We start from the raw sequence: 23324 nt of genomic DNA, 5'->3' as shown, positions 1-23324 counted from the left end.
TAGAATATAATAATAATAGAATATAAAAATATAATATAATGATATAAAATATATTAATAGGATAATATAATAATAGGATATAATAATAATGTATATACAGTAGAGTCTCACTTATCCAACATAAACAGGCCGGCAGAACGTTGGATAAGCGAATATCTTGGATCATAAGGAGGGATTAAGGAAAAGCCTATTAAACATCAAATTAGGTTATGATTTTACAAATTAAGCACCAAAACATCATGTTATACAACAAATTTGATAGAAAAAGTAGTTCAATAAGAAATTATGCTATGTAGTAATTACTGTATTTATGAATTTAGCACCAAAATATCATGATATATTGAAAACATTGACTACAAAAGGTGTTAGATAATCCAGAACATTGGATAAGCGAATGTTGGAGAAGTGAGACTCTACTGTATAATATAATGATATAAAATATATGAATAGGATAACATAATAATAGGATATAATAATAATGTATATACAGTAGAGTCTCACTTATCCAAGCCTCGCTTATCCAAGTTTCTGGATTATCCAAGCCATTTTTGTAGTCAATGTTTTCAATATATCATGATATTTTGGTGTTAAATTCGTAAATACAGTAATTACAACATAACATTAATGCGAATTGAACTACTTTTTCTGTCAAATTTGTTGTTTAACATGATGTTTTGGTGCTTAATTTATAAAATCATAACCGAATTTGATGTTTAATAGGCTTTTCCTTAATCCCTCCTTATTATCCAACATATTCGCTTATCCAAGCTTCTGCCAGCCCGTTTAGCTTTGATAAGTGAGACTCTACTGTATGTGTGTGTGTGTGTGTGTGTGTATATATATATATATATTATATTATGTCATTCTATTATTATTGTAGTATATTATCATATTATTACTAGTACATTATATTATTCATTATTCATGACTACATTGAAACTAGAATAGAGAGAAATCAGCGTGGAAACTGCAAGAGGTACCATAGATTATTGTACATGGAAATAAGGGTAGTAAATAGTTTTTGATTTATTAAATACAGTTATATATTATAATTATATATTTTTTGTTATTTAAACTATACATATTGTGAAATTATGTTTTTTTTCTTCCTCAAAGTGACACACCACCCAAATCATGCTAGTTTTTTTTGGTGAATTTTGACACACCGAGCGCAAAAGGTTGCCCATCATTGACTTAAAACAATGTATAATTAAAATAAATATTTTAAAATAGAATTATAATATACGTACATTAAAAACATTTAAAACAATACCTTCACCATTAATCACGCTATCCACAATCGTAATCCGGGCCGTTCCAATAGTCCTTGCACATAATTCCATATCTATCTATTGCACAAGACTCCAAAGCAGGGGTCCCCAAACTAAGGCCCGGGGGCCAGATGCGGCCCTCCAAGGTCATTTACCTGGCCCCTGTCCTAAATTTTAGACTTATGATTGACCTAAGTCTGTCTGGTTTTTGGAGGTCTCTTTGCTTACCTATGGTCTTATGAGCTTGTCTAGTTGGTCTTTGAAGGTCTCTTTGCTTAGCTATGGCCTTATGAGACCATCTAGATGGCCTTTAGAGATCTCTTTGCTTACCTATGGTCTTATGAGATCATCTAGATGGCATTTGATGGTCTCTTTGCTTAGTTACGGCCTTATGGGACCATCTAGATGGCTTTTGGAGGTCACTTTCCTTACCTGTGGTTTTATGAGATTGTCTAGATGGCCTTTGGGGACCCCTTTCCTTACCTATGGTCTTATGAAACCATCTAGATGGTCTTTGAGGGTCCCTTTCCTTACCTATGGTCTTCTGATGGCCTGATGAGATCATCTGGATGGCCTTTGAGGGTCCCTTTCCTTACCTATGGACTTATGAGACCATCTAGATGGTCTTTGGGGGTCTCTGCTTACCTATGGTCTTATGAGATCGTCTAAATCAGGGGTCCCCAAACTAAGGCCCTCCAAGGTCCTTGACCTAGCCTCTGTCCTAAACTTTAGACTTAGTGTTGACCTAAGTCTGAAATGACTTGAAGACACACAACAACAACAATCCCAATTTTGGACTATTTCATCCTAGTCTGGCCCCCCAACAGTCTGAGGGACTGTGAATCGGCCCTCCACTTAAAAAGTTTGAGGACCCCTGCTCCAAAGGTTTGATCACAGAACCACGTTTTCACTCTTATGGAAGGTCAGGATGGAGGGGGCACGACTGAGAAGGCCCTGTCTCTCGTCCCCACCAATTGTGCCTAGCAGGGAGGTGGGACTGAGAGTAGGACCTCCCCAGGAAACCTTAGCCCCCGGGCTGGGTCATAGGGAGAGATACATTTGGACCAGAGGTCGCCAAACTTTTTAAACACGGGGCCAGTTCATAATCCTTTGGACTGTTGAAGGGCCAGACTATAGTTGGCCACTGAGCAATTAATAATAATAATAATAATAATAATAATAACAGCAATAATAATAAAAAGGGGTTGGAAGAGACCCTTTGGGCCATTGAGTCCAATCCCCTTCTGCCTTTGTGCACCGAAAACACAAGCAAAGCACCCCTGACAGATGGCCACTCAGCCTCAATGTTAATAATAATAATAATAATAATAATAATAATAATAATAATAATAATAAGGGTTGGAAGAGATCCCTTGGGCCATTAAGTCCAACCCCCATCTGCCTCTGTGCACCAAAAGCACAAGCAAAGCACCCCTGACAGATGGCCACCCAGCCTTAATGTTAATAATAATAATAATAATAATAATTATTATTATTATTATTATTATTATTATTATTATTATTATAGGGGTTGTAAGAGAAAAAGAGACCCCTTGGGTCATTTAGTCCAACCCGCGTATGCCCTTGTGCCATGGGGGCCGGATAAATGGCTTTGATGAGCCGCATCCGGCCCCCGGGCCTTAGTTTGGGGACCCCTGATTTGGACAGATAAGCTGGGCCAGGTAGCAGACAAGCGGGCAATGGAGATGACACAACAGGGGTTGTGTCCGCCACTCGTGGGACCCTCTGAAGCTTCCGAACGGTCTTCAAAGGCAACCCCATGTAGAGCGCATTGCAGTCGTGTATTCGGGGTGGAACCAGAGCGTGGACTATCATGGCCAAGCCTGACTTCCCTGCAAAAGCTCCCCTGGCCACCTCCAAAACCCGGGGTTCCAGGTCCAGCGGTGAGTCCAGGAGGACCCCTAAGCTTCAGAAGGAGTGTAACCCCGTCCAACACAGGCCATAACCAAAGAAGGTCCTTCTTTGGAGGCTTTTAAGCAGAGGCTGGATGGCCATCTGTCAGGGTGGCTTTGAATGTGACTTTCCTGCTTCTTGGCAGAATGGGGTTGGACTGGACGGCCCAGGAGGTCTCTTCCAACTCCAGGATTCTAGGATTCTAGACGCTGATAATGCAGCAAAATATTTTTTCGTATTACCTTTGATCCTTGGGAGACGCCTAGAAAGGCAAGCTCTTCCTCTTCCTCCTGCAAAGACCTGCACAAATACACAAGGCGGGGGGGGGGGGGGGGATCAGGGCTCATTCCTCGCACAGGATGCATCGGGGCATGTGCAGAGTTCCTCCTCTGCCTCCACCCCACCGGGGAAAGGATGCCCCCTCCCATTGCCACAATGATACTCCTCATTATGGGAGATCCTTATGGGGGGGGGGGAGGTCTCTCTTTCGGGGTCACCTCCCCCCGCACTCACCGGCCACTGTGGTCCCCCAAGCGCAGGGCAGAGTGGCCCTCATCCAGGGGGGCTTCGGGGGTGGCCTCTCCCCCCTCCTCCTCCGAGGGGATCTCCTGCAAAGTGGGGGGGGGCAGAAAGGGGGGGCATGAAAGCACAGCCTACTAAAGGGGACACTTTCACAAGAAATTTTTAAGACTCATTGTCCTGGTTTGTCTTTCAAGAACAGCCTTAAAACACTGTGGTAAGTAAATGAAAACTGCTTTACTTCAGCAAAAGATAACGAACAGCACACTCAGTGGAATAATGCAAAAGAAAGCAAAGTCTTAGGGCAAACACAGTTCTTAAGTCTGATAAGTTTCCAAATCAAGTAGCAGTCTTACTTCAGACAAAGAAACAGCAATAAATCCTTAGGAACAGTTTCCCAGATGCAGACTCAAAGCAGGCACAAGGGGAGTGAAGGCTTAGGCATTAGAGTCAGTTTGTTACCAGCAAGAGCTGACTGCACCTGCTTCTGATTTATAGCCCTGAATTCCCCCACAGCTGCGAGGGCGGTTCCCAATTACTCGGCTGCATTTTTTTTTTAGACTTGTATACTGCTACTCCCAGTTTGGTTCAGAGCGGTTTACAGAAATAGATTAAAACAATACAATTAGCTTTAAAATAACAATAAAAACAGACATAGCCCCGAGTTTTTCACCCATCGAAAGCTTGTTGGAAGAGAAAGATTTTCTGGCAGCTATTCTAGCTGAATGACATCTCTGCTCTGTTTCCTTTCGCCTTTCCTGAAATGGGGGTACTTGCAAAATCTCCTCCTCAGATTCCAACTGCCCCTCTGACTCATGAACACTTTCCTGCTCCCCTTCCTCTTCTGAAGAAGAGTCCCTAACACTCGTTTTCGAGGGAAGGGCAGGAGACCAAAGAGAAGAAATCCAACCTCAAACAGTCCAAGTGAGTCAAACAGGATAATACTCAGGAAGACGAAAAAGAAGACAACCTCGATGGACTTATTTTGGAAGAATCATCATCTTAACTATTTTGATGCGATTTGTTAAGTCCCGGTTCCATTTATTGGAATTTCAAATTTGCTAACTATAATATACCGTATTTACTCAAGTATAAGCTGAACCGAATACAGTAGAGTCTCACTTATCCAACGTTCTGGATTATCCAACGCATTTTTGTAGTCAATGTTTTCAATACATCGTGATATTTTGGTGCTAAATTCGTAAATACAGTAATTACTACGTTGCATTACTGTGTATTGAACTACTTTTTCTGTCAAATTTGTTGTATAACATAATGTTTTAGTGCTTAATTTGTAAAATCATAACCTAAATTGATGTTTAATAGGCTTTTCCTTAATATCTCCTTATTATGCAACATATTTGCTTATCCAACATTCTGCCGGCCCGTTTACGTTGGATAAGCAAGACTCTACTGTATAAGCCGAGGCACCTAATTTTACTACAAAAAACTCGGAAAACTTATTGACTCAAGTGTAAGACAAGGATGGGAAATGCAGCTGCAACTGGTAAATTTCAAAAATAAAAATAGATACCAATAACATTACATTCATTGAGGCATCAGTAGACTAAATGTTTTTGAATATTTACATAAAAGTGCAATTTAAGGTAATAATAAGACTTTAATAAGATAAGGCTGTCCAACTTCGACAACCTATATACTCAAATATAAGCTGACCCGGATATAAGCTGGCCAGGACCCCCACTCAAATATAAACCAAGGGGGGCTTTTCATTCCTGAAAAAGGGCTGAAAAACTCACCTTATACGCAAGTATATATAGTAATAATAATACTTTATATTCCGCCCTTCTCTCCAAGGAGACTCAGAACGGATTACAGTATCTAAACAGACACAGGCAAACATTCAATGCCTAGATTACAATGACAAATAATGACACACAAATACACAAACAAAGGCAAAGGCTTCTCCTTTTATTTCAGGCTCTAGAGGCTCTGGTGGAGGTAGTCATCTCCATTTCCAAGCCGAGGAGTCCGTAAACACTTAATGGTTGTGTGGCCGGGAAGACTGCTTCGGGTGTCTATTTGTCTTTTCCTGAAAAAGCAGTACCCTTTGATCTACTCACATTTACATGTTTTCTAACTGCTAGGTTGACAGGAACTGGGGCTAATAGTGGGAGCTTCCCCCACTCCCCCGATTCGAACTGCCAACCTTCAGTTTAGCAGCACAAGGGTTTTAACCCATTGGGGCCGGGCTGTGTCGGGTTAAGCCTCCGACCATTTAAAAAAAAATAGCCCCGGCTTGCTGTTGACCTATGCAGCCCCGAAAGACAGTTGCATCTGTCAAGTAGGGAAAATTTAAGGTACGCTTTATGCGGGAGGCTAATTTAACTAATCTACAACACCATAAAACTGCTCACGAGGAAAAGAATGAGGAAGAACAGCCACCAATGGACGGTGATGCAACAGCTCCCCCTGTGGCCGGAAATCGTGAAGCTGGAAAGATGTTAAAATGCCTCTGTGTCTGTCTAAAACTGAATGTTGTTTGTCTGTTGGCATTGAATGTTTGCCATATATGTGTTCATTGTAATCCGCCCTGAGTCCCCTTCGGGGTGAGAAAGAAGGGCGGGATATAAATACTGTAAATAAATAAATAAATAAATAAATTGTACCACCGCAGCCCCCTGATTTGTTTCCATAACTAGTTTATTTGTATTATATTGTTTAGATCTTTTGAGATATAAACTCCCAAGTATTTAAGCGTCTTTTCCCCCAATCTTACCCCCAGAATTGTTTGGATTTCTTTTAACCTTTGCCAGGAAATATTTTTATATATATTCTTTCTGATTTTTCAAGATTTATTGCAAAACCCGATTATCTTTTCAAATGTTTTAAATTATATTTACCACTTCCTTTACGGATTCCCCTGGTGTCCCTAATATTATTTATGGCATCATCTGCATATAAATTAACTTTGATTTCTTCCCTACTTAATTTAAATCTTTTTTTTTCCTTTCTAATTAAATTAGCTAAAAGTTCTATTGCCATGGCAAATAAAATGGGAGAGAGTGGACAACCTTGTTTTGTTCCACTTTTGATCTTAATCGATCTGGATTTGGATCCATTGACAATTACTTCTGCCTGATTGTTTTTATATAATTCTGTTATTACCATGTGAAATTTCTTTCCCAATTTGAAGTTTTCACATACTTAAACCACTACTAAAAAAGCCTTCGCTTGACCCATCTATTTGTAACAACTACAGACCAATCTCCAACCTCCCGTTTTTGGGCAAGGTTCTGGAGCGGGTGGTTGCCACGCAGCTCCAGGAATTTCTCGATGACACTGATTTTCTGGACCGCTCGCAGTCTGGCTTCAGGCCTGGGTACAGTACCGAGACGGCTTTGGTGGCCTTGGTGGGTGACCTCCGCAGGGAGCTGGACAGGGGGAGTGTGACCCTGCTGGTTCTCTTGGACATCTCAGCGGCTTTCGATACCATCGACCATGGTATCCTTCTGGGGAGGCTCGCCGGGATGGGGCTCGGTGGCACGGTTCTGCAGTGGCTCCGGTCCTTCCTGGAGGGTCGTTCCCAGATGGTGAAGCTGGGGGACACCTGCTCGGACCCCTGGCCATTGACCTGTGGGGTCCCGCAAGGGTCTATTTTATCCCCCATGCTATTTAACATCTACATGAAACCGTTGGGAGAGGTCATCCGGAGTTTTGGAGGGTGTTGCCATCTCTACGCAGATGACACGCAAATCCACTACTCATTTCCATCTAACTCCAAGGAAGCCCCTCGGATTCTGAACCAGTGCCTGGCCGCTGTGGCGGACTGGATGAGGAGGAACAAGCTGAGGATCAATCCTGACAAGACAGAGGCCCTCCTGGTCAGTCACTCGTCTGATCGGGGTATTGGGTGGCAACCTGTGCTGGACGGGGTCGCACTCCCCCTGAAATCACAGGTCCGCAGTTTGGGGGTCCTTCTGGATTCAGCGTTGACGCTTGAGGCTCAGGTGTCGGCGGTGGCCGGGAGGGCTTTCGCACAACTCAAACTTGTGCGCCAACTGCGACCATACCTCGTGAAGTCTGACTTGACCACGGTGGTGCATGCCTTGGTTACCTCTAGACTGGACTACTGTAATGCGCTCTACGTGGGGCTTCCCTTGAAGACGGCCCGGAAACTACAATTGGTCCAGCGCTCGGCTGCCAGATTAATTACAGGGGCGAGCTACAGGGAACGATCTACTCCCCTGTTTAAAGAGCTCCACTGGCTGCCGTTCACTTTCCGGTCCCAATTCAAGGTGCAGACCATCATCTATAAAGCCCTAAACGGTTTGGGACCCACCTACCTTAGGGACCGTATCTCCTACCATAAACCTGCTCGTTCCCTCCGCTCATCCGGGGAGGCCTTCCTTTCGCCACTGCCTCTGTCCCAGGCCCGTCTTGTGCGAACGAGGGAGAGGGCTTTTTCTGCTGTGGCCCCCCGACTGTGGAATTCATTGCCCACTGAGATTAGGCAAGCCCCCACCTTGTTAGCCTTTAAGAAAGATCTAAAAACATGGCTTTTCCGATGTGCCTTTGGGGAGTAAATGTAATATATTGCTCTGGCCATTCCCCTTGGTTTTTATCCTTTAGACTGCGCCACCATTTTATTTCCCTGTTTCCCCCTATTCCTATGTCTCTCTCTCCCGAGTTTTTAATTAAGTGTTCATGTGACCTGCCCTGGTTTTCATTGTTTTCTCCGATTTGGGTTGTAATATATATTCGATGATTTTGCACTGTTATATTGTGTTTGATTTGCTGTTTATTTTGTTATATTGTATGGTGTCTGGGCATGGCCCCATGTAAGCCGCCCCGAGTCCCCATAGGGGAGATGGTGGCGGGGTATAAATAAAGTTTTATTATTATTATTATTATTAAGATTTACAGTCAAAGGTTTGAGAGACAACCAGTTTTAATATCAGTACTTTCTCTTTCATTAATGTTGCTTGATTGATTACGTTTATTATGTTCCTAATTGGGTCGGCCAGCATTGGTCTTCTTTAAATTTGGAATAATCTCTTCCAGTCTGTTAGCTAATATTTTTGTAAAAATGTTGTAATCTACATTGCATAATGTAATCGGCCTGTAAGAATTGGGGTTATCTTCCTCCTTATTGGTTTTAATATTGTTATTATTGGACAAGGGAGAACAGCTCAAGAAGAGCAACAACACTAGAGCTGGAAGCATTGCTACTAGGAATTATAAATGTAGTATCGTGCCTTTGCAAGATTTCTCACTGTTTACTCCTATTAAGCCCTCATTTAGTTAGAGGAGATTAGTATTTTATGTGTGGTTTGTGGGGTTAGTCTAGATAGCCTCTTCCTCCTTGTATCTGAAACCTCCCTCGTCCTGTCCCTACAAGGCTCCTCTTGTGGAGTCAGGAAGTGTAGTATTGGATGGTGAAGAGTAAGGAAGGTGAAAGAACCACAAAATAGAACGTCCCGTAGAAGCCACACAAGTCATACAAGTCACGCTGAAGCCACACAAGTGAAGCCACACAAGTTACACACGTTACATCAAAGCAATATAAAAGTAAAGACACAAAGTAAAGTCCCGTCGGAGATATAAAAGATTGAGATCCAACTGAAGCTCTATTAAAGTAACATCCAGTCAGAACTGTGGTTGTGCTTCAAGGACTTTTAACACCCCTCACAAAGAATGAGAGTAAAACTCTTGAGAAGAGGAAATTTGAGATGTTATTTAATATGTTGTTGTTACTTCAAATGTGTAGCATTCAATCTGTTCCCAGCATCACAGACACCTTCCAAATAAAGAACTAGTGCGGGGGCAGAACATGCAGTATTGCTCAAACACACACACACACACGGTGATCACGATAAGTATTGTATCCACTTACTATTGGATACAAAAAGAAGCCTTTGCCTTTGTTTGTGTATGTGTCTCACTGTATTGTAACAAGGCCAGTCACACGACCAGGAGGAGAAAGCGCAGACTCCTTGGCTTGGAAACGGAGAAGAGCACCTCCCCAGAGCCAGAGATGAGCACCGCCTCCAAGAGCCGGAAATGAAAGGAGAAGCCTTTGCCTTTGTTTGTGCATGTGTGTCTCATTGTATTGTAACAAGGCCTGTCACACGACCAGGAGGAGACAGCGCAGGCTCCTCGGCTTGGAAACGGAGAAGAGCACCTCCCTAGAGCCAGAAATGAGCACCGCCTCCAAGAGCCGGAAATGAAAGGAGAAGCCTTTGCCTTTGTGTATGTGTGTCTCATTGTATTGTAACAAGGCCAGTCACACGACCAGGAGGAGAAAGCGCAGACTCCTTGGCTTGGAAACGGAGAAGAACACCTCCCCAGAGCCAGAGATGAGCACCGCCTCCAAGAGCCGGAAATGAAAGGAGAAGCCTTTGCCTTTGTGTATGTGTGTCTCATTGTATTGTAACAAGGCCAGTCACACGACCAGGAGGAGAAAGCGCAGACTCCTTGGCTTGGAAACGGAGAACACCTCCCCAGAGCCAGAGATGAGCACCGCCTCCAAGAGCCGGAAATGAAAGGAGAAGCCTTTGCCTTTGTGTATGTGTGTCTCATTGTATTGTAACAAGGCCAGTCACACGACCAGGAGGAGAAAGCGCAGACTCCTTGGCTTGGAAACGGAGAAGAACACCTCCCCAGAGCCAGAGATGAGCACCGCCTCCAAGAGCCGGAAATGAAAGGAGAAGCCTTTGCCTTTGTGTATGTGTGTCTCATTGTATTGTAACAAGGCCAGTCACACGACCAGGAGGAGAAAGCGCAGACTCCTTGGCTTGGAAACGGAGAAGAGCACCTCCCCAGAGCCAGAGATGAGCACCGCCTCCAAGAGCCGGAAATGAAAGGAGAAGCCTTTGCCTTTGTGTATGTGTGTCTCATTGTATTGTAACAAGGCCAGTCACACGACCAGGAGGAGAAAGCGCAGACTCCTTGGCTTGGAAACGGAGAAGAACACCTCCCCAGAGCCAGAGATGAGCACCGCCTCCAAGAGCCGGAAATGAAAGGAGAAGCCTTTGCCTTTGTGTATGTGTGTCTCATTGTATTGTAACAAGGCCAGTCACACGACCAGGAGGAGAAAGCGCAGACTCCTTGGCTTGGAAACGGAGAACACCTCCCCAGAGCCAGAGATGAGCACCGCCTCCAAGAGCCGGAAATGAAAGGAGAAGCCTTTGCCTTTGTTTGTGCATGTGTGTCTCATTGTATTGTAACAAGGCCTGTCACACGACCAGGAGGAGACAGCGCAGGCTCCTCGGCTTGGAAACGGAGAAGAGCACCTCCCTAGAGCCAGAAATGAGCACCGCCTCCAAGAGCCGGAAATGAAAGGAGAAGCCTTTGCCTTTGTGTATGTGTGTCTCATTGTATTGTAACAAGGCCAGTCACACGACCAGGAGGAGAAAGCGCTGACTCCTTGGCTTGGAAACGGAGAAGAGCACCTCCCCAGAGCCAGAGATGAGCACCGCCTCCAAGAGCCGGAAATGAAAGGAGAAGCCTTTGCCTTTGTGTATGTGTGTCTCATTGTATTGTAACAAGGCCAGTCACACGACCAGGAGGAGAAAGCGCAGACTCCTTGGCTTGGAAACGGAGAAGAACACCTCCCCAGAGCCAGAGATGAGCACCGCCTCCAAGAGCCGGAAATGAAAGGAGAAGCCTTTGCCTTTGTGTATGTGTGTCTCATTGTATTGTAACAAGGCCAGTCACACGACCAGGAGGAGAAAGCGCAGACTCCTTGGCTTGGAAACGGAGAAGAACACCTCCCCAGAGCCAGAGATGAGCACCGCCTCCAAGAGCCGGAAATGAAAGGAGAAGCCTTTGCCTTTGTTTGTGCATGTGTGTCTCATTGTATTGTAACAAGGCCTGTCACACGACCAGGAGGAGACAGCGCAGGCTCCTCGGCTTGGAAACGGAGAAGAGCACCTCCCTAGAGCCAGAAATGAGCACCGCCTCCAAAAGCCGGAAATGAAAGGAGAAGCCTTTGCCTTTGTTTGTGTATGTGTCTCATTGTATTGTAACAAGGCCAATCACACGATGAGGAGGTGACAGTGCAGGCTCCTCGGCTTGGAAACGGAGAAGAGCACCTCCCTAGAGCCAGAAATGAGCACCGCCTCCAAAAGCTGGAAATGAAAGGAGAAGCCTTTGCCTTTGTTTGTGTATGTGTCTCATTGTATTGTAACAAGGCCAATCACACGATGAGGAGGTGACAGTGCAGGCTCCTCGGCTTGGAAACGGAGAAGAGCACTTCCCTAGAGCCAGAAATGAGCACCGCCTCCAAAAGCCGGAAATGAAAGGAGAAGCCTTTGCCTTTGTGTATGTGTGTCTCATTGTATTGTAACAAGGCCAGTCACACGACCAGGAGGAGAAAGCGCAGACTCCTTGGCTTGGAAACGGAGAAGAACACCTCCCCAGAGCCAGAGATGAGCACCGCCTCCAAGAGCCGGAAATGAAAGGAGAAGCCTTTGCCTTTGTGTATGTGTGTCTCATTGTATTGTAACAAGGCCAGTCACACGACCAGGAGGAGAAAGCGCAGACTCCTTGGCTTGGAAACGGAGAACACCTCCCCAGAGCCAGAGATGAGCACCGCCTCCAAGAGCCGGAAATGAAAGGAGAAGCCTTTGCCTTTGTGTATGTGTGTCTCATTGTATTGTAACAAGGCCAGTCACACGACCAGGAGGAGAAAGCGCAGACTCCTTGGCTTGGAAACGGAGAAGAACACCTCCCCAGAGCCAGAGATGAGCACCGCCTCCAAGAGCCGGAAATGAAAGGAGAAGCCTTTGCCTTTGTTTGTGTATGTGTCTCACTGTATTGTAACAAGGCATTGCATGTTTGCCTGTATCTTAATATTTGCTTCAACTGGAAGGTAATAAGGCACCCGTGCAGCCATGCTGGCAACACGACCAGGATGTATCGATGGACAACAGGCTTCTGGGCTTGGAAATGGAACAGCCAGAGCTGAGCACCGCCTCCAGAAATCGGGAAATGAAAGGAGAAGCCTTTGCCTTTGCTGTGTGTATTTGTATGTCACTGTTATTCCTCTGTATTAAAGGCTTTTGAATGTTTGCCTATCTGTGTGTGTTGTAATCCACTATGAGTCCCATCGGGGAGATAGAGCAGAATATAACCAAAGTGGTGTTGTTGTTGTATTTGCTTTCATTCAATCTCTACCCACTTTTCTATTTCCGTTTCGATAAGGAGAAAAAACTTTTTTAACATCATTGAAACCTTTTTTTTTGTATCAGATAATGACTGAGGAAGGCAATACCAAAGGGTGTGGAAACTGCCCCTGCTTTATGCCCGTCCTTTTCTCACTCCCCACCGTCTACTTAAAAAAGTACTTCACCTTCCAGAAGTCGGCCTCCTCCGAAGGGTCAGCCTGGCCAAAGTCCATCCAGGTGAGCTGCAAATGGGGGAGAGAAAGGGATGAGGACAGGCAGGTAAGTGCCCCCATGCCACCCCCAAAGCTCCCTATTAACCCGCTTCTGGGTCAGTGGGCAAGTCCCATTACACCAAATTTCTGACTTGTTACCGGCCACAATCTGGTATATAGTACTGGCTATGCAGCTATAGACAACAGATAACTATATACATATAAAAGGGTGATGGAATCAGGGCACCGGACAAAACAACAAAACTACAGGCCCCCCAACCTTGGATGACACAGCATGTTAAAGTGCTGAGCTGAAGAACTTCTGGACAGAAAGGTCGCAGGTTTGAATTGGAGGAGCAGAGAGAGTCCCCACTGTTAGCCCCAGCTTCTGCCAACCCTAAAGTTCAAAAACATGCAAATGAGAGTAGATGAATAGGTACTGCTCCGGCAGGAAGGTAATGGCACTCCATACAGTCATTCCACATGACCTTGGAGGAGTCTACGGACAACGCCGGCTCTTCGGCTTAGAAATGGAGATGAGCACCAACCCCCAGAGTCAGACACGACTGGACTTAATGTCAGGGGAAAACCTTTACCCTTGACCTTAACTACCACCAATTCCTCAATATTTTATTTCCCAGACCACCATACTTGCCACAGCAACGCGTGGCTGGGCACAGCTAGTACCTCTACAATGGACCAAAGAAGGGGGCCCTTGCCCTAGGAATGGGGCCAGGATGGGTGCTTCAAGGGGCCCCTGGGGCCCCTGACACTAGGCCACACCATTTTTGGCCAGGCTTTAGCACAGCAGGTTAAACCACCAGCTGCAGTAGAGCTTGTCAATAGAAGGTTGGCAGTTCAAAGCCCAGGTCAGGGTGAGCTCCTGGCCTTTAGCCCAACTTCTGCCTACCTAGCGGATTGAAAGCAAAATGCGAGTAGACAAATAGATACCACTTAAATGTGGGGAGGTATTTTAAGGCACCCATAAGGAAATGCTAGGAAAATGCTGGCGATTCAATCAAGGAGGAAGTTTACGAGCAAAAGCTCTTTGGTAGAGAGATGGAGCAACAGCGCCCCCCTGTGGACAGAACCGAGCACAAGTCTCCAAGATGCAGAAGATGGGAAAAGCCTATATATGCCTCTATCTATGAACAATTGTCTGTATAAACAACATTGAATGTTTGCCATATATGTTTGTTCTGTGATTCTCCCCGAGTCCCTTTCAGGGTGAGGAGGGTGGAATATAAACACTGTAAATAAATAAATAAATAAATAAATTCCTAATAGCTTCTATCATAAAAACATGGGGAAAGTTTAAGGGCCGGGTTGTGGCGCAGCTGGCTAGTAACCAGCTGCTGTAAATCACTACTGACCGAGAGGTCATGAGTTCGAAGCCTGGGTCGGGTTAAGCCTCCGACCATTAATAGCCCCGGCTTGCTGTTGACCTATGCAGCCCCGAAAGACAGTTGCACCTGTCAATTAGGGAAATTTAGGGACGCTTTATGCGGGAGGCTAGTTTACAACACCATAAAAAACTGCCAGCAAAACACGAGGAAGGGAATGAGGAAGTACAGCCACTTCTGGACAGTGAAGCAACAGCTCCCCCTGTGGCCGGAATCGTGAAGCTGGAAAAATGTTAAAAATGCCTCTGAGTCTGTCTAATGTATGTTGTTTGTCTGTTGGCATTGAATGTTTGCCATATATGTGTGTAATGTGATCCGCCTTGAGTCCCCTTCGGGGTGAGAAAGAAGGGCGGAATATAAATACTGCAAATAAATAAATAAATAAAATAAACTGCCAATACTTTGCATTTGCAGGAGGGACATCCTGCAGCACCACATTTTGCCATAGGATTTCAATGGATGTCTCATCCTAGAGCAATGATGGGCAACCTTTTGTGCTCGGTGTGTCAAAATTCACCAAAAAAAAACCCTAGCATGACTTGGGTGGTGTGTCACTTTGAGAAAAAAAAAAACATAATTTCGCAATATGTATAGTTTAAATAACAAAAATGTATAATTGTAATATATAACTGTATTTAATAAATCAAAAACTATTTACTACCATTATTTCTATGTACAACAATCTATGGTACCTCTTGCAGTTTCCACGCTGATTTCTCTCTATTCTAGTTTCAATGTAGTCATGAGCAATGAATAATAGTAATAATATAATAATATACTACAATAATATTTATTTTATTTATTTATTTTACAGCATTTATATTCCGCCCTTCTTTCTCACCCCGAAGGGGACTCACATTACACACATATAGGCAAACATTCAATGCCTTTTAACATAGAACAAAGACAGAGACAAACATAGGCTCCGAGCGGCCTCGAACTCATGACCTCCTGGTCAGAGTGATTCATTGCAGTTAATTGCAGCTGGCTTGCTCTCCCGCCTGCGCCACAGCCTGGGCCCATTATTATAATAGAATAATAACAGAATGATATAATGATAATGTAATGTGCATATTTCCCATGGAGTAAACAACAAAACCACTGGACCAAATCACACAGAATTTGGCCACAAAAGACATTGTCATCCAATCAATCTGCATGCAGCAGCCTGTCAGCAAAAATGGCTAGGCGTGTCAGTGCTGACACGCGTGTCATAGGTTGGCCATCACTGTCCTAGAGTCTCAACCAATTCCACCTAGTTTGTGGCAGCCACAAAAGCAAAGTTTCTGGAGTAGAACAATTACTTTCCAAGTAAGGACTGGACAATGAAACGGGAATTACACTTTCAAAGCAGGAATGGAACATTTCTCAAATTTTGTTACATGGCCAGTTGTGTGTATCTGGGGGGGGGGGGGGCAAGACCCACATGCACAACCCCCCCCTCCCCCATACCCACCTGCCCCTCCCTGGGGGGGCTGCCTCCCCCGGCGTCGTCCGCGTTGTTGTCATTGTTGTCGTGTGGGGCGCCCCTCCTTCCCCGGGGGGGCTCCCACTGGGTGGTCCCGGTGGGGATGTGCCAGTAGTAGGTGCCGGAGGTGTCCTGGACCCGCATCCACCCGGCCGGGAGGTCCGAGTCCGTCTCCAGGGAGTTGCACAGCCAGAAGGAGTCTGAGGACAGGAAACGGGGCAAATGAGTGGGTGGGCACCTTCTTGGGGGGCAATTCCCTTCCCTCTTCCCCTCCAGAACCTCAAAATACATTTCTCAGCGTGGGCTCAAAGGCAGGCTCAGTTGGCATGAAGGAACATTGACCACTGGCCATTGGAAGGAGATTCCGGGGTCAGAAACGTAAATGTTAAAGTGGGAATGATTGTATATAGAGTTGTTTAAATGTAATTGAGTCATGGTTGTGCAATGTGTGCTGGAGATTGCATCATACACTGTGTGCTGCCTACTATACCAGTGTGTAAAGGGTTAAACTTGGATTGCATCAGAAAGCAAAGGATGAGATAAATAGCCCTCTGCTTCCTATCTTTTCTCTCTGTCCCTTCCCATGTGTGCCTACGTGAGAGCTGTGTATCGTCTTGTGAGATTTCCGTTCGTAAGTAAACTTTTGATAGACAACTGAAGACTTCAGTGTTGTTATTTATCCAGAGCTTCTTCGTCAGAGACTTCTGCTGTGCATGTGCCTAGAAAAACCACTCTGATAGTAAAGACGGTGTCAAGCAGTTCTATTTGCCTCGGCCAAGAAGGAATGCCGGGCTCAGAAGACACTCTCCTCCACAGACAGGAATGGAGGTGCACGGGCTTGGGGTGGCCCTTTCTGCAGAGAATCCTTCCCAAAATGAGGCACCAAAGAGCATCGTGGTGCTCCCTGCTCCAAACTGGCCAAGGGGACCGAAGTTTCTCATGCATCTCTAAAGTTGGGTCAAGGGCGCAGGAAGTGGAGTCCATTCGCTGCCCAAATCCAAACTGGTTGGGTTCCATACTTTGGGGTGTTGAGGTATTGTATTGTGTAGTGCTGAAGTTTCACTTATGGTTTAAAGCAAATTTCTTTATTTATTATTTATTTATTACAATATTTATATCCCGCCCTTCTCACCCAATAGGGGACTCGGGGCAGCTTACAATAAAACACATACAGTAGAGTCTCACTTATCCAACATAAACGGGCCGGCAGAATGTTGGATAAGCAAATATGTTGGATAATAAGGAGGCATTCAGGAAAAGCCTATTAAACATCAAATTAGGTTATGATTTTACAAATTAAGCACCAAAACATCATGTTATACAACAAATTTGACAGAAAAAATAGTTCAATATGCAGTAATACTATGTAGTAATTACTGTATTTACGAATTTAGCACCAAAATATCATGATATATTGAAAACATTGACTACAAAAATGCGTTGGATAATCCAGAATGTTGGATAAGCGAGACTACTGTATATAAAATTGTACAATACATTGTGAATCAATTAAAAACTGTTTGTGTGTGCCTATAATGTGCAAGTAATCCAGCATTCCAGTAGTGTAAGAGTTAAATACATAGAGTAGAGAGTTATTGCTAGAGGGAAACAATGTGTGGTTTCTGAATACCTAACAGGACATTCGCCATTGCTCTGGAATGTGGGAGGCGACACTTGAGACAGTGTGCTTCCCTCACAGCCATCACTTGTGAGACAGTGTGCTTCCCTTTTGTATTCTTATAGCGTTTTATAGTGTTTTCAGTGTTTTATTGTACAATGTTTTATGCTGATTTTATATTGGAAGCCACCCTGAGTCCCTTTCGGGAGAGAGGGCGGTATACAAATAAACTTTTACTTACTTCCCTCACAGCCATCGATCAAGCCGGATGCTCAAATGCTACGCTCCGGCAAGGCTATGTATATAATGTATATTATTTCAATAAAAGCAAGTGCCACTAGCTTCAGCTGACAGCTGGGAAGTGTATTTTCTGTGCAACTGGGCAGATGCCAAGATCATCGAAGAAGAAGGTAAATTGAGACAGAAGGTGAATGTGTCTCAATTTAACCCTTTCTTGACATGGGGTTGGTTTTGTTTTTGTTTAAAAAAAAAAAGAGAAGTTGGGACTTAAATTTAGCTCTGAACAAGTTGACCAGAGCTCCATGTGAAGGTTTTCAGGAGACTTCAATGAGAATGTTTTCATTTAAGGTGGCGTTCTCAGTTATTACCATGTATATATTGATACCCTACCAAAGGAGACTCAAAGCAGCCGAGTTGCCAGAAGATTGGCAACAAGGGCGTTGTGACACCACTTTCCCAGAGGAAGCTGAAGCTTGGAGGGCATGATGATGATGATGATGATTATTATTATTACTAGCTGTGCCCGGCCACGCGTTGCTGTGGCTTAGTCTGGTGGTGTTGGTCAGTCTACATTAGGTTGTGTTTATGCTGTGACCTCCACCCTTCTTTATACGCACATTAGTAGTAGTATTTGAAGTCTGTTACCTTCTTCAATTTTTGTGTTGATTGATCATTGCTTGAGATCCCTGTTGTCTTTGGTTTGTTGTTAATTGTAATGTCTGATTCTGCTGAGTGCGGTTTATATTTTTATTGTGGTACAATAGTCTTTTTTTTTTTTTGCCTGTGTAGGTGTTTATTATTGTTGTTGTTGTAGTGGTCATGAAAGTTGGATAAGTTAGATGCTACTGTATTGTTTTTTGGAGGCCCAGTGTAGCACTGACTGGCCTCTCAGCCTCAGTGCCTAGGGCTGTTATTTGCCTGTGATGGTGTTGATTCTTATTGTTGTTGTTATTGTTATTATTGTAATTGTTTTTTTGGAGGCCAAGTGTGAATGTAGGGATTGGGGAGGTGGATGAGTTGTGTTGTCAAATTTTGTATTTGTTATAGTCACAATGCGTTGTTGTAAGTATTGTGGGTCCGGATTGTGGTTTTGTGGTGTGGTTGTGTTGTTACAACTGAGAGGCAAGGCTTTTGTGTTGTGTTGTCAAGTTTTGTATTTCTGGGGCGTTTAGTTGTATGCCAAGTTTTGTATTTCTGGGGCGTTTAGTTGTGTTATAGTCATGATGCGTTGTTGTGAGTTTTGTGGGTACGGATTGTGGTTTTGTGGTGTGGTTGTGTTGTTACAACCAGGAGAAAAGGCTTTTGTGTTGTGTTGTCAAGTTTTGTATTTCTGGGGCGTTTAGTTGTGTGCCAAGTTTCGTATTTCTGGGGCGTTTAGTTGTGTTGTTATAGTCACGATGCGTTGTTGTGAGTGTTATGGGTCTGGATTGTGGTTTTGTGGTGTGGTTGTGTTGTTACAACCTGGAGGGAAGGCTTTTGTGTTGTGTTGTCAAGTTTCGTATTTCTGGGGCGTTTAGTTGTGTTGTTATAGTCACGATGCGTTGTTGTGAGTTTTGTGGGTCCTGTGTGGTTTTGTGGTGTGGTTGTGTTGTTATAACTGGAAGGCAAGGCTTTTGCATTGTGTTGCCAAGTTTTGTATTTCTGGGGCGTTTAGTTGTTGTGAGTTTTGTGGGTCTGGATTATGGTATTGTGGTGTGATTTTGTTGTTGTAACCTGGAGGCAAGCCTTTTGCATTGTGTTGCCAAATTTTGTATTTCTGGGATGTTTAGTTTTGTTGTTATAGTCACTGCGCAAACAACTTTATCATTTTATATATATAGATTATTATTATACTAGCTTGGGTATCTGGCGGTGCCTGGGTTATAAGAAGAAGGCATTGTTTGTTTTGGGATATTAGGTCATATCACTTAAGTTTGGTCTAGATCCGTCGTTGGCTGGGTTCAGTGCTCTTTGGATAAAGGTGAACTTCAACTAAGAAGTTTGGAACCTGGACAATGGCTTTATGGAGGAGGAGGAGGTGAAGAATGCGATTGACTGTGACATGAAGAGTGCTGAACTGATGATAACTGACCTGGGAACTTTTGATATACACAACACATGTTTCCATAGTCAAGAGGCAATTACTCTCGAAGTTAAAGAAGTCAGAAAAGACGACTCCTTACGTTAAGGAAGAAAACCCAACCTGTGTTCCAGAATTGATGGAGCTCAGCAAGTTTCAGGGCCAAAGAAGCAGAAGGTGGAAACAGAAGAACGGCCTCCCTCGGGAGAGCATGCTTGCTCCACCCATTTTTGATATTTACACAAATGAGCAGCCACTGCCAGAAGGGAAAGAGTGTCATCTATGCTGACGATCGTGCCATCACCACCCAAGCAGGGAGCTTCGAAATGGTTGAACAGAAGAAGCTCTCCAAAGCTTTATGGTTCCCAACCTTTTTTTGACCAGGGACCACTTTGACCACAGCCCACTCTCCAACATTAGTACCAAAAAGGTTACGAATCAGTTTTTGGCCAACTTTAGATTCGGGTTGGTTCTTTGGGGTGCCGATTCAGAAAATGGCATTGGCTAGACCACGTCAGCTCTAGTTTCTGACACAGAACATATGCCACCCTGCAGTCACTACCTGCTTGCCCACAGAAAACCATATTTAATAATCAAGAGCTGATGTGGTCTATCCAATGCCATTTTCTGAATCAGCCCCCCAAATAACCCCAGGAACAGGCCTCAAAACGAAGACACCAAGAAACCATATTTTAGCTCTTGCGGACCACTGGTTGTCCACGGACCACAGGTTAGAAACCACTGGTGTACATATCAAAATAGCTCTTATAAAACCCAGCACTGGGTCTGTGTAGTATTTTGGTGTAAGGGTGAAATGTTGAATCAAGTGTTTTGCTGTTGGGTTTTTGCAACTGTGTTCCGGCATGCTTTCCAGCAGCACACGGGTTAATGGCAGGCCAGCCTGAATGATAGCCTGCCTAGCCAATAGGTCAAACCTTCTGGTCGCAGAAGGGTGGACAGGATATTTGTCATTCTGCTATGGAATGTGGGAGTTGCCTGTGGTGAGCTTCGGCGATCGGCAAAAAGAGTGAAGCATGGGTCCTATGAGCGATGGACTTTGTAGTTGTATTTAATTGTATATAATAAAGCAATAGAACCGCTGTGAAAAGCTGAATTACGACTGTGGTATCGTTTGTCGGTGCTGCTTGGCCGCATGCTTAACTGATCGCTTGATATTATTCAGGACTCCTCCCTACCTAATGTGACCTTAAATGATTCCAATGCACTTTATCTATTTACAAATTTGTTACTCATAATGTGCACCTTGCATATCCACTATTGCAACCTCATTGTTTTTAATCTGATGTTTTAATTCTGTGTTGTGTTTTTTTGCCTATTGCGTATATTTTATTATTGGTTTTTGTTGTTGTCCTTTAATGTTTCATATTTTATTATTGCTTGTACAGTAGAGTCTCACTAATCCAAGCCTCGCTTATCCAAGCCTCTGGATAATCCAAGCCATTTTTATAGTCAATGTTTTCAATATATCGTGATATTTTGGTGCTAAATTCGTAAATACAGTAATTACAACATAACATCACTGCATATTGAACTACTTTTTCTGTCAAATTTGTTGTATAACATGAGGTTTTGATGCTTAATTTGTAAAATCATAACCTAATTTGATGTTTAATAGGCTTTTCCTTAATCCCTCCTTATTATCCAAGATATTCGCTTATCCAAGCTTCTGCTGGCCCGTTTAGCTTGGATAAGTGAGACTCTACTGTATTTTGATTTTGCTGTAAGCCGCCCCGAGTCCCCTTCGGGGGAGATGGAGGCGGGATAAACTTATTATTATTATTATTATTATTATTATTATTATTATTATTATTATTATTATTATAATTAAGCAGTCTGACGGAAGATGGATTGGTGAGTGGCCTGGCTCACCAATAAATCAGGGTGGTTCGGAGCTAATTAACCCCCCTGTCATTTACTTCTTTTTCCGAAAGTGCCCGATGCAACCTGTCCCACTGAAACCGAGCTGATGAGCATTCCGAGATTCAACAAGTATGGTTGCCCCTCCCTCCTGCCCCCCCCCTCCCGGCGCACCTGCTTCCTCGGGGGAGCTTCCGGCGGGGCTCCCCTGGCTGAGGGTGGCCCAGCTGGAGTCCTCGTCGCTGCCGGCCCCGTTGCGCATCCCGAAGAGGAGGCTGGCGCTGCGGCCTTGATCCCCGCCGTTCCCCCGCGGCGCCGCGGCCCGCTCCGAGCTGTGCTCCTCCGACTCCGTGGCAGCCTCGCTCTGCACCGGCGTGGAGTCTTCCTCCTCCTCCTCCTCCTCTTCGTCATCCTCCTCCTCCTCTTCCTCCTCCTCCTCCTCCCCTTCGTCCTTCTCCTTCTCCTCCTCCTCCTCCGCCATCAGGAGGGCGCTGAGCGTCTTGGGGGGCAGCGGTGGGGGGCTGACCTCGTTGCGGTTCTGGTCGCGGCCCCGCTCGGCCGCCTGCCGCAGCTGGTTCTGCCCGTCCTTGACCCACTTGCTGTTGGCCGGAGGGGGCTCCTCCAGGGAGGAGGGGGCCGAGGGCGAGGGGGGGCCCAGCACCACCCCCTGCAGCTCGGAGGAGGACGAGGAGGAGGGCGGGGGGCCCTTGTGGGGCAGGGCGGGCTCCAGCCCAGACAGGCTCAGCCCCAGGCAGACGTTGTCGTTGGCCAGGTCGCCACGCTTGCTCACCGCGCTGGACATGGCTCCCGCTGCGGAGGAAGGAATCCTATTAACGTTAAGGTCAAAGGCTATTGCGGTGTCATGTGGTTTCCGGGCTGGGTTGCTATCATCACACGGCCCGGAAACTACACCACAACACCCCAGTGATTCCAGCCATGAAAGTCTTCGACAAAACACAAATGCTATTTCTTACAAGCGTCTCCTCATGTTCAAACCAAGGGACAACATTGGTAATAACAACCTTCCTCAAGCCTCCACCAGTTATCAGTTACCGGGCCAGGCTGTGGCGCAGCTGGCTAGTAACCAGCTGCTATAAATCACTACTGACCGAGAGGTCATGAGTTCGAAGCCCGGGTCGGGTTAAGCCTCCGACCATTAAAAAAAAAAATAGCCCCGGCTTGCTGTTGACCTAGCAGCCCCGAAAGACAGTTGCATCTGTCAAGTAGGGAAAATTTAGGTACACTTTATGCAGGAGGCTAATTTAACTAATCTACAACACCATAAAACTGCTCACGAGGAAAAGAATGAGGAAGAACAGCCACCAATGGACGGTGAAGCAACAGCTCCCCCTGTGGCCGGAATCGTGAAGCTGGAAAAATGTTAAAATGCCTCTGTGTCTGTCTAAAACTGAATGTTGTTTGTCTGTTGGCATTGAATGTTTGCCATATATGTGTTCATTGTAATCCGCCCTGAGTCCCCTTCGGGGTGAGAAAGAAGGGCGGAATATAAATACTGTAAATAAATAAATAAATATAATTCAGATTGCTTACTCTATTGTGTGTGTGTGTGTGTTGGTATGTAGTTTTCCTTAGCTCTTTCTTATGGGAGAG

General features: G+C 44.8%; 1 protein-coding gene across 1 annotated transcript in view; it reads right to left on the bottom strand.

Annotated features, from left to right (window-relative positions):
• Nucleotides 1-23324, bottom strand: part of apbb1 (amyloid beta precursor protein binding family B member 1) — a 49228-nt gene that overhangs the window by 20186 nt on the left and 5718 nt on the right. The window contains exons 3-7 of the mRNA XM_062974353.1: nucleotides 21888-22523; nucleotides 15907-16118; nucleotides 13021-13077; nucleotides 3699-3793; nucleotides 3428-3485 (exon numbers count right to left, since the gene is read on the bottom strand). Coding sequence (XP_062830423.1) covers nucleotides 3428-3485; nucleotides 3699-3793; nucleotides 13021-13077; nucleotides 15907-16118; nucleotides 21888-22515 — 1050 coding nt within the window. The 5' untranslated portion in view covers nucleotides 22516-22523. The remainder of the gene's footprint in view (nucleotides 1-3427; nucleotides 3486-3698; nucleotides 3794-13020; nucleotides 13078-15906; nucleotides 16119-21887; nucleotides 22524-23324) is intronic.

The sequence above is a fragment of the Anolis carolinensis genome, chromosome 3, assembly GCF_035594765.1.
Source record: "Anolis carolinensis isolate JA03-04 chromosome 3, rAnoCar3.1.pri, whole genome shotgun sequence".
In the NCBI taxonomy this organism is placed as follows: Eukaryota; Metazoa; Chordata; class Lepidosauria; order Squamata; family Dactyloidae; genus Anolis; species Anolis carolinensis.
Note: the sequence above shows the minus strand (reverse complement) of the source record. Positions and strands in the feature narration are given on the sequence as shown.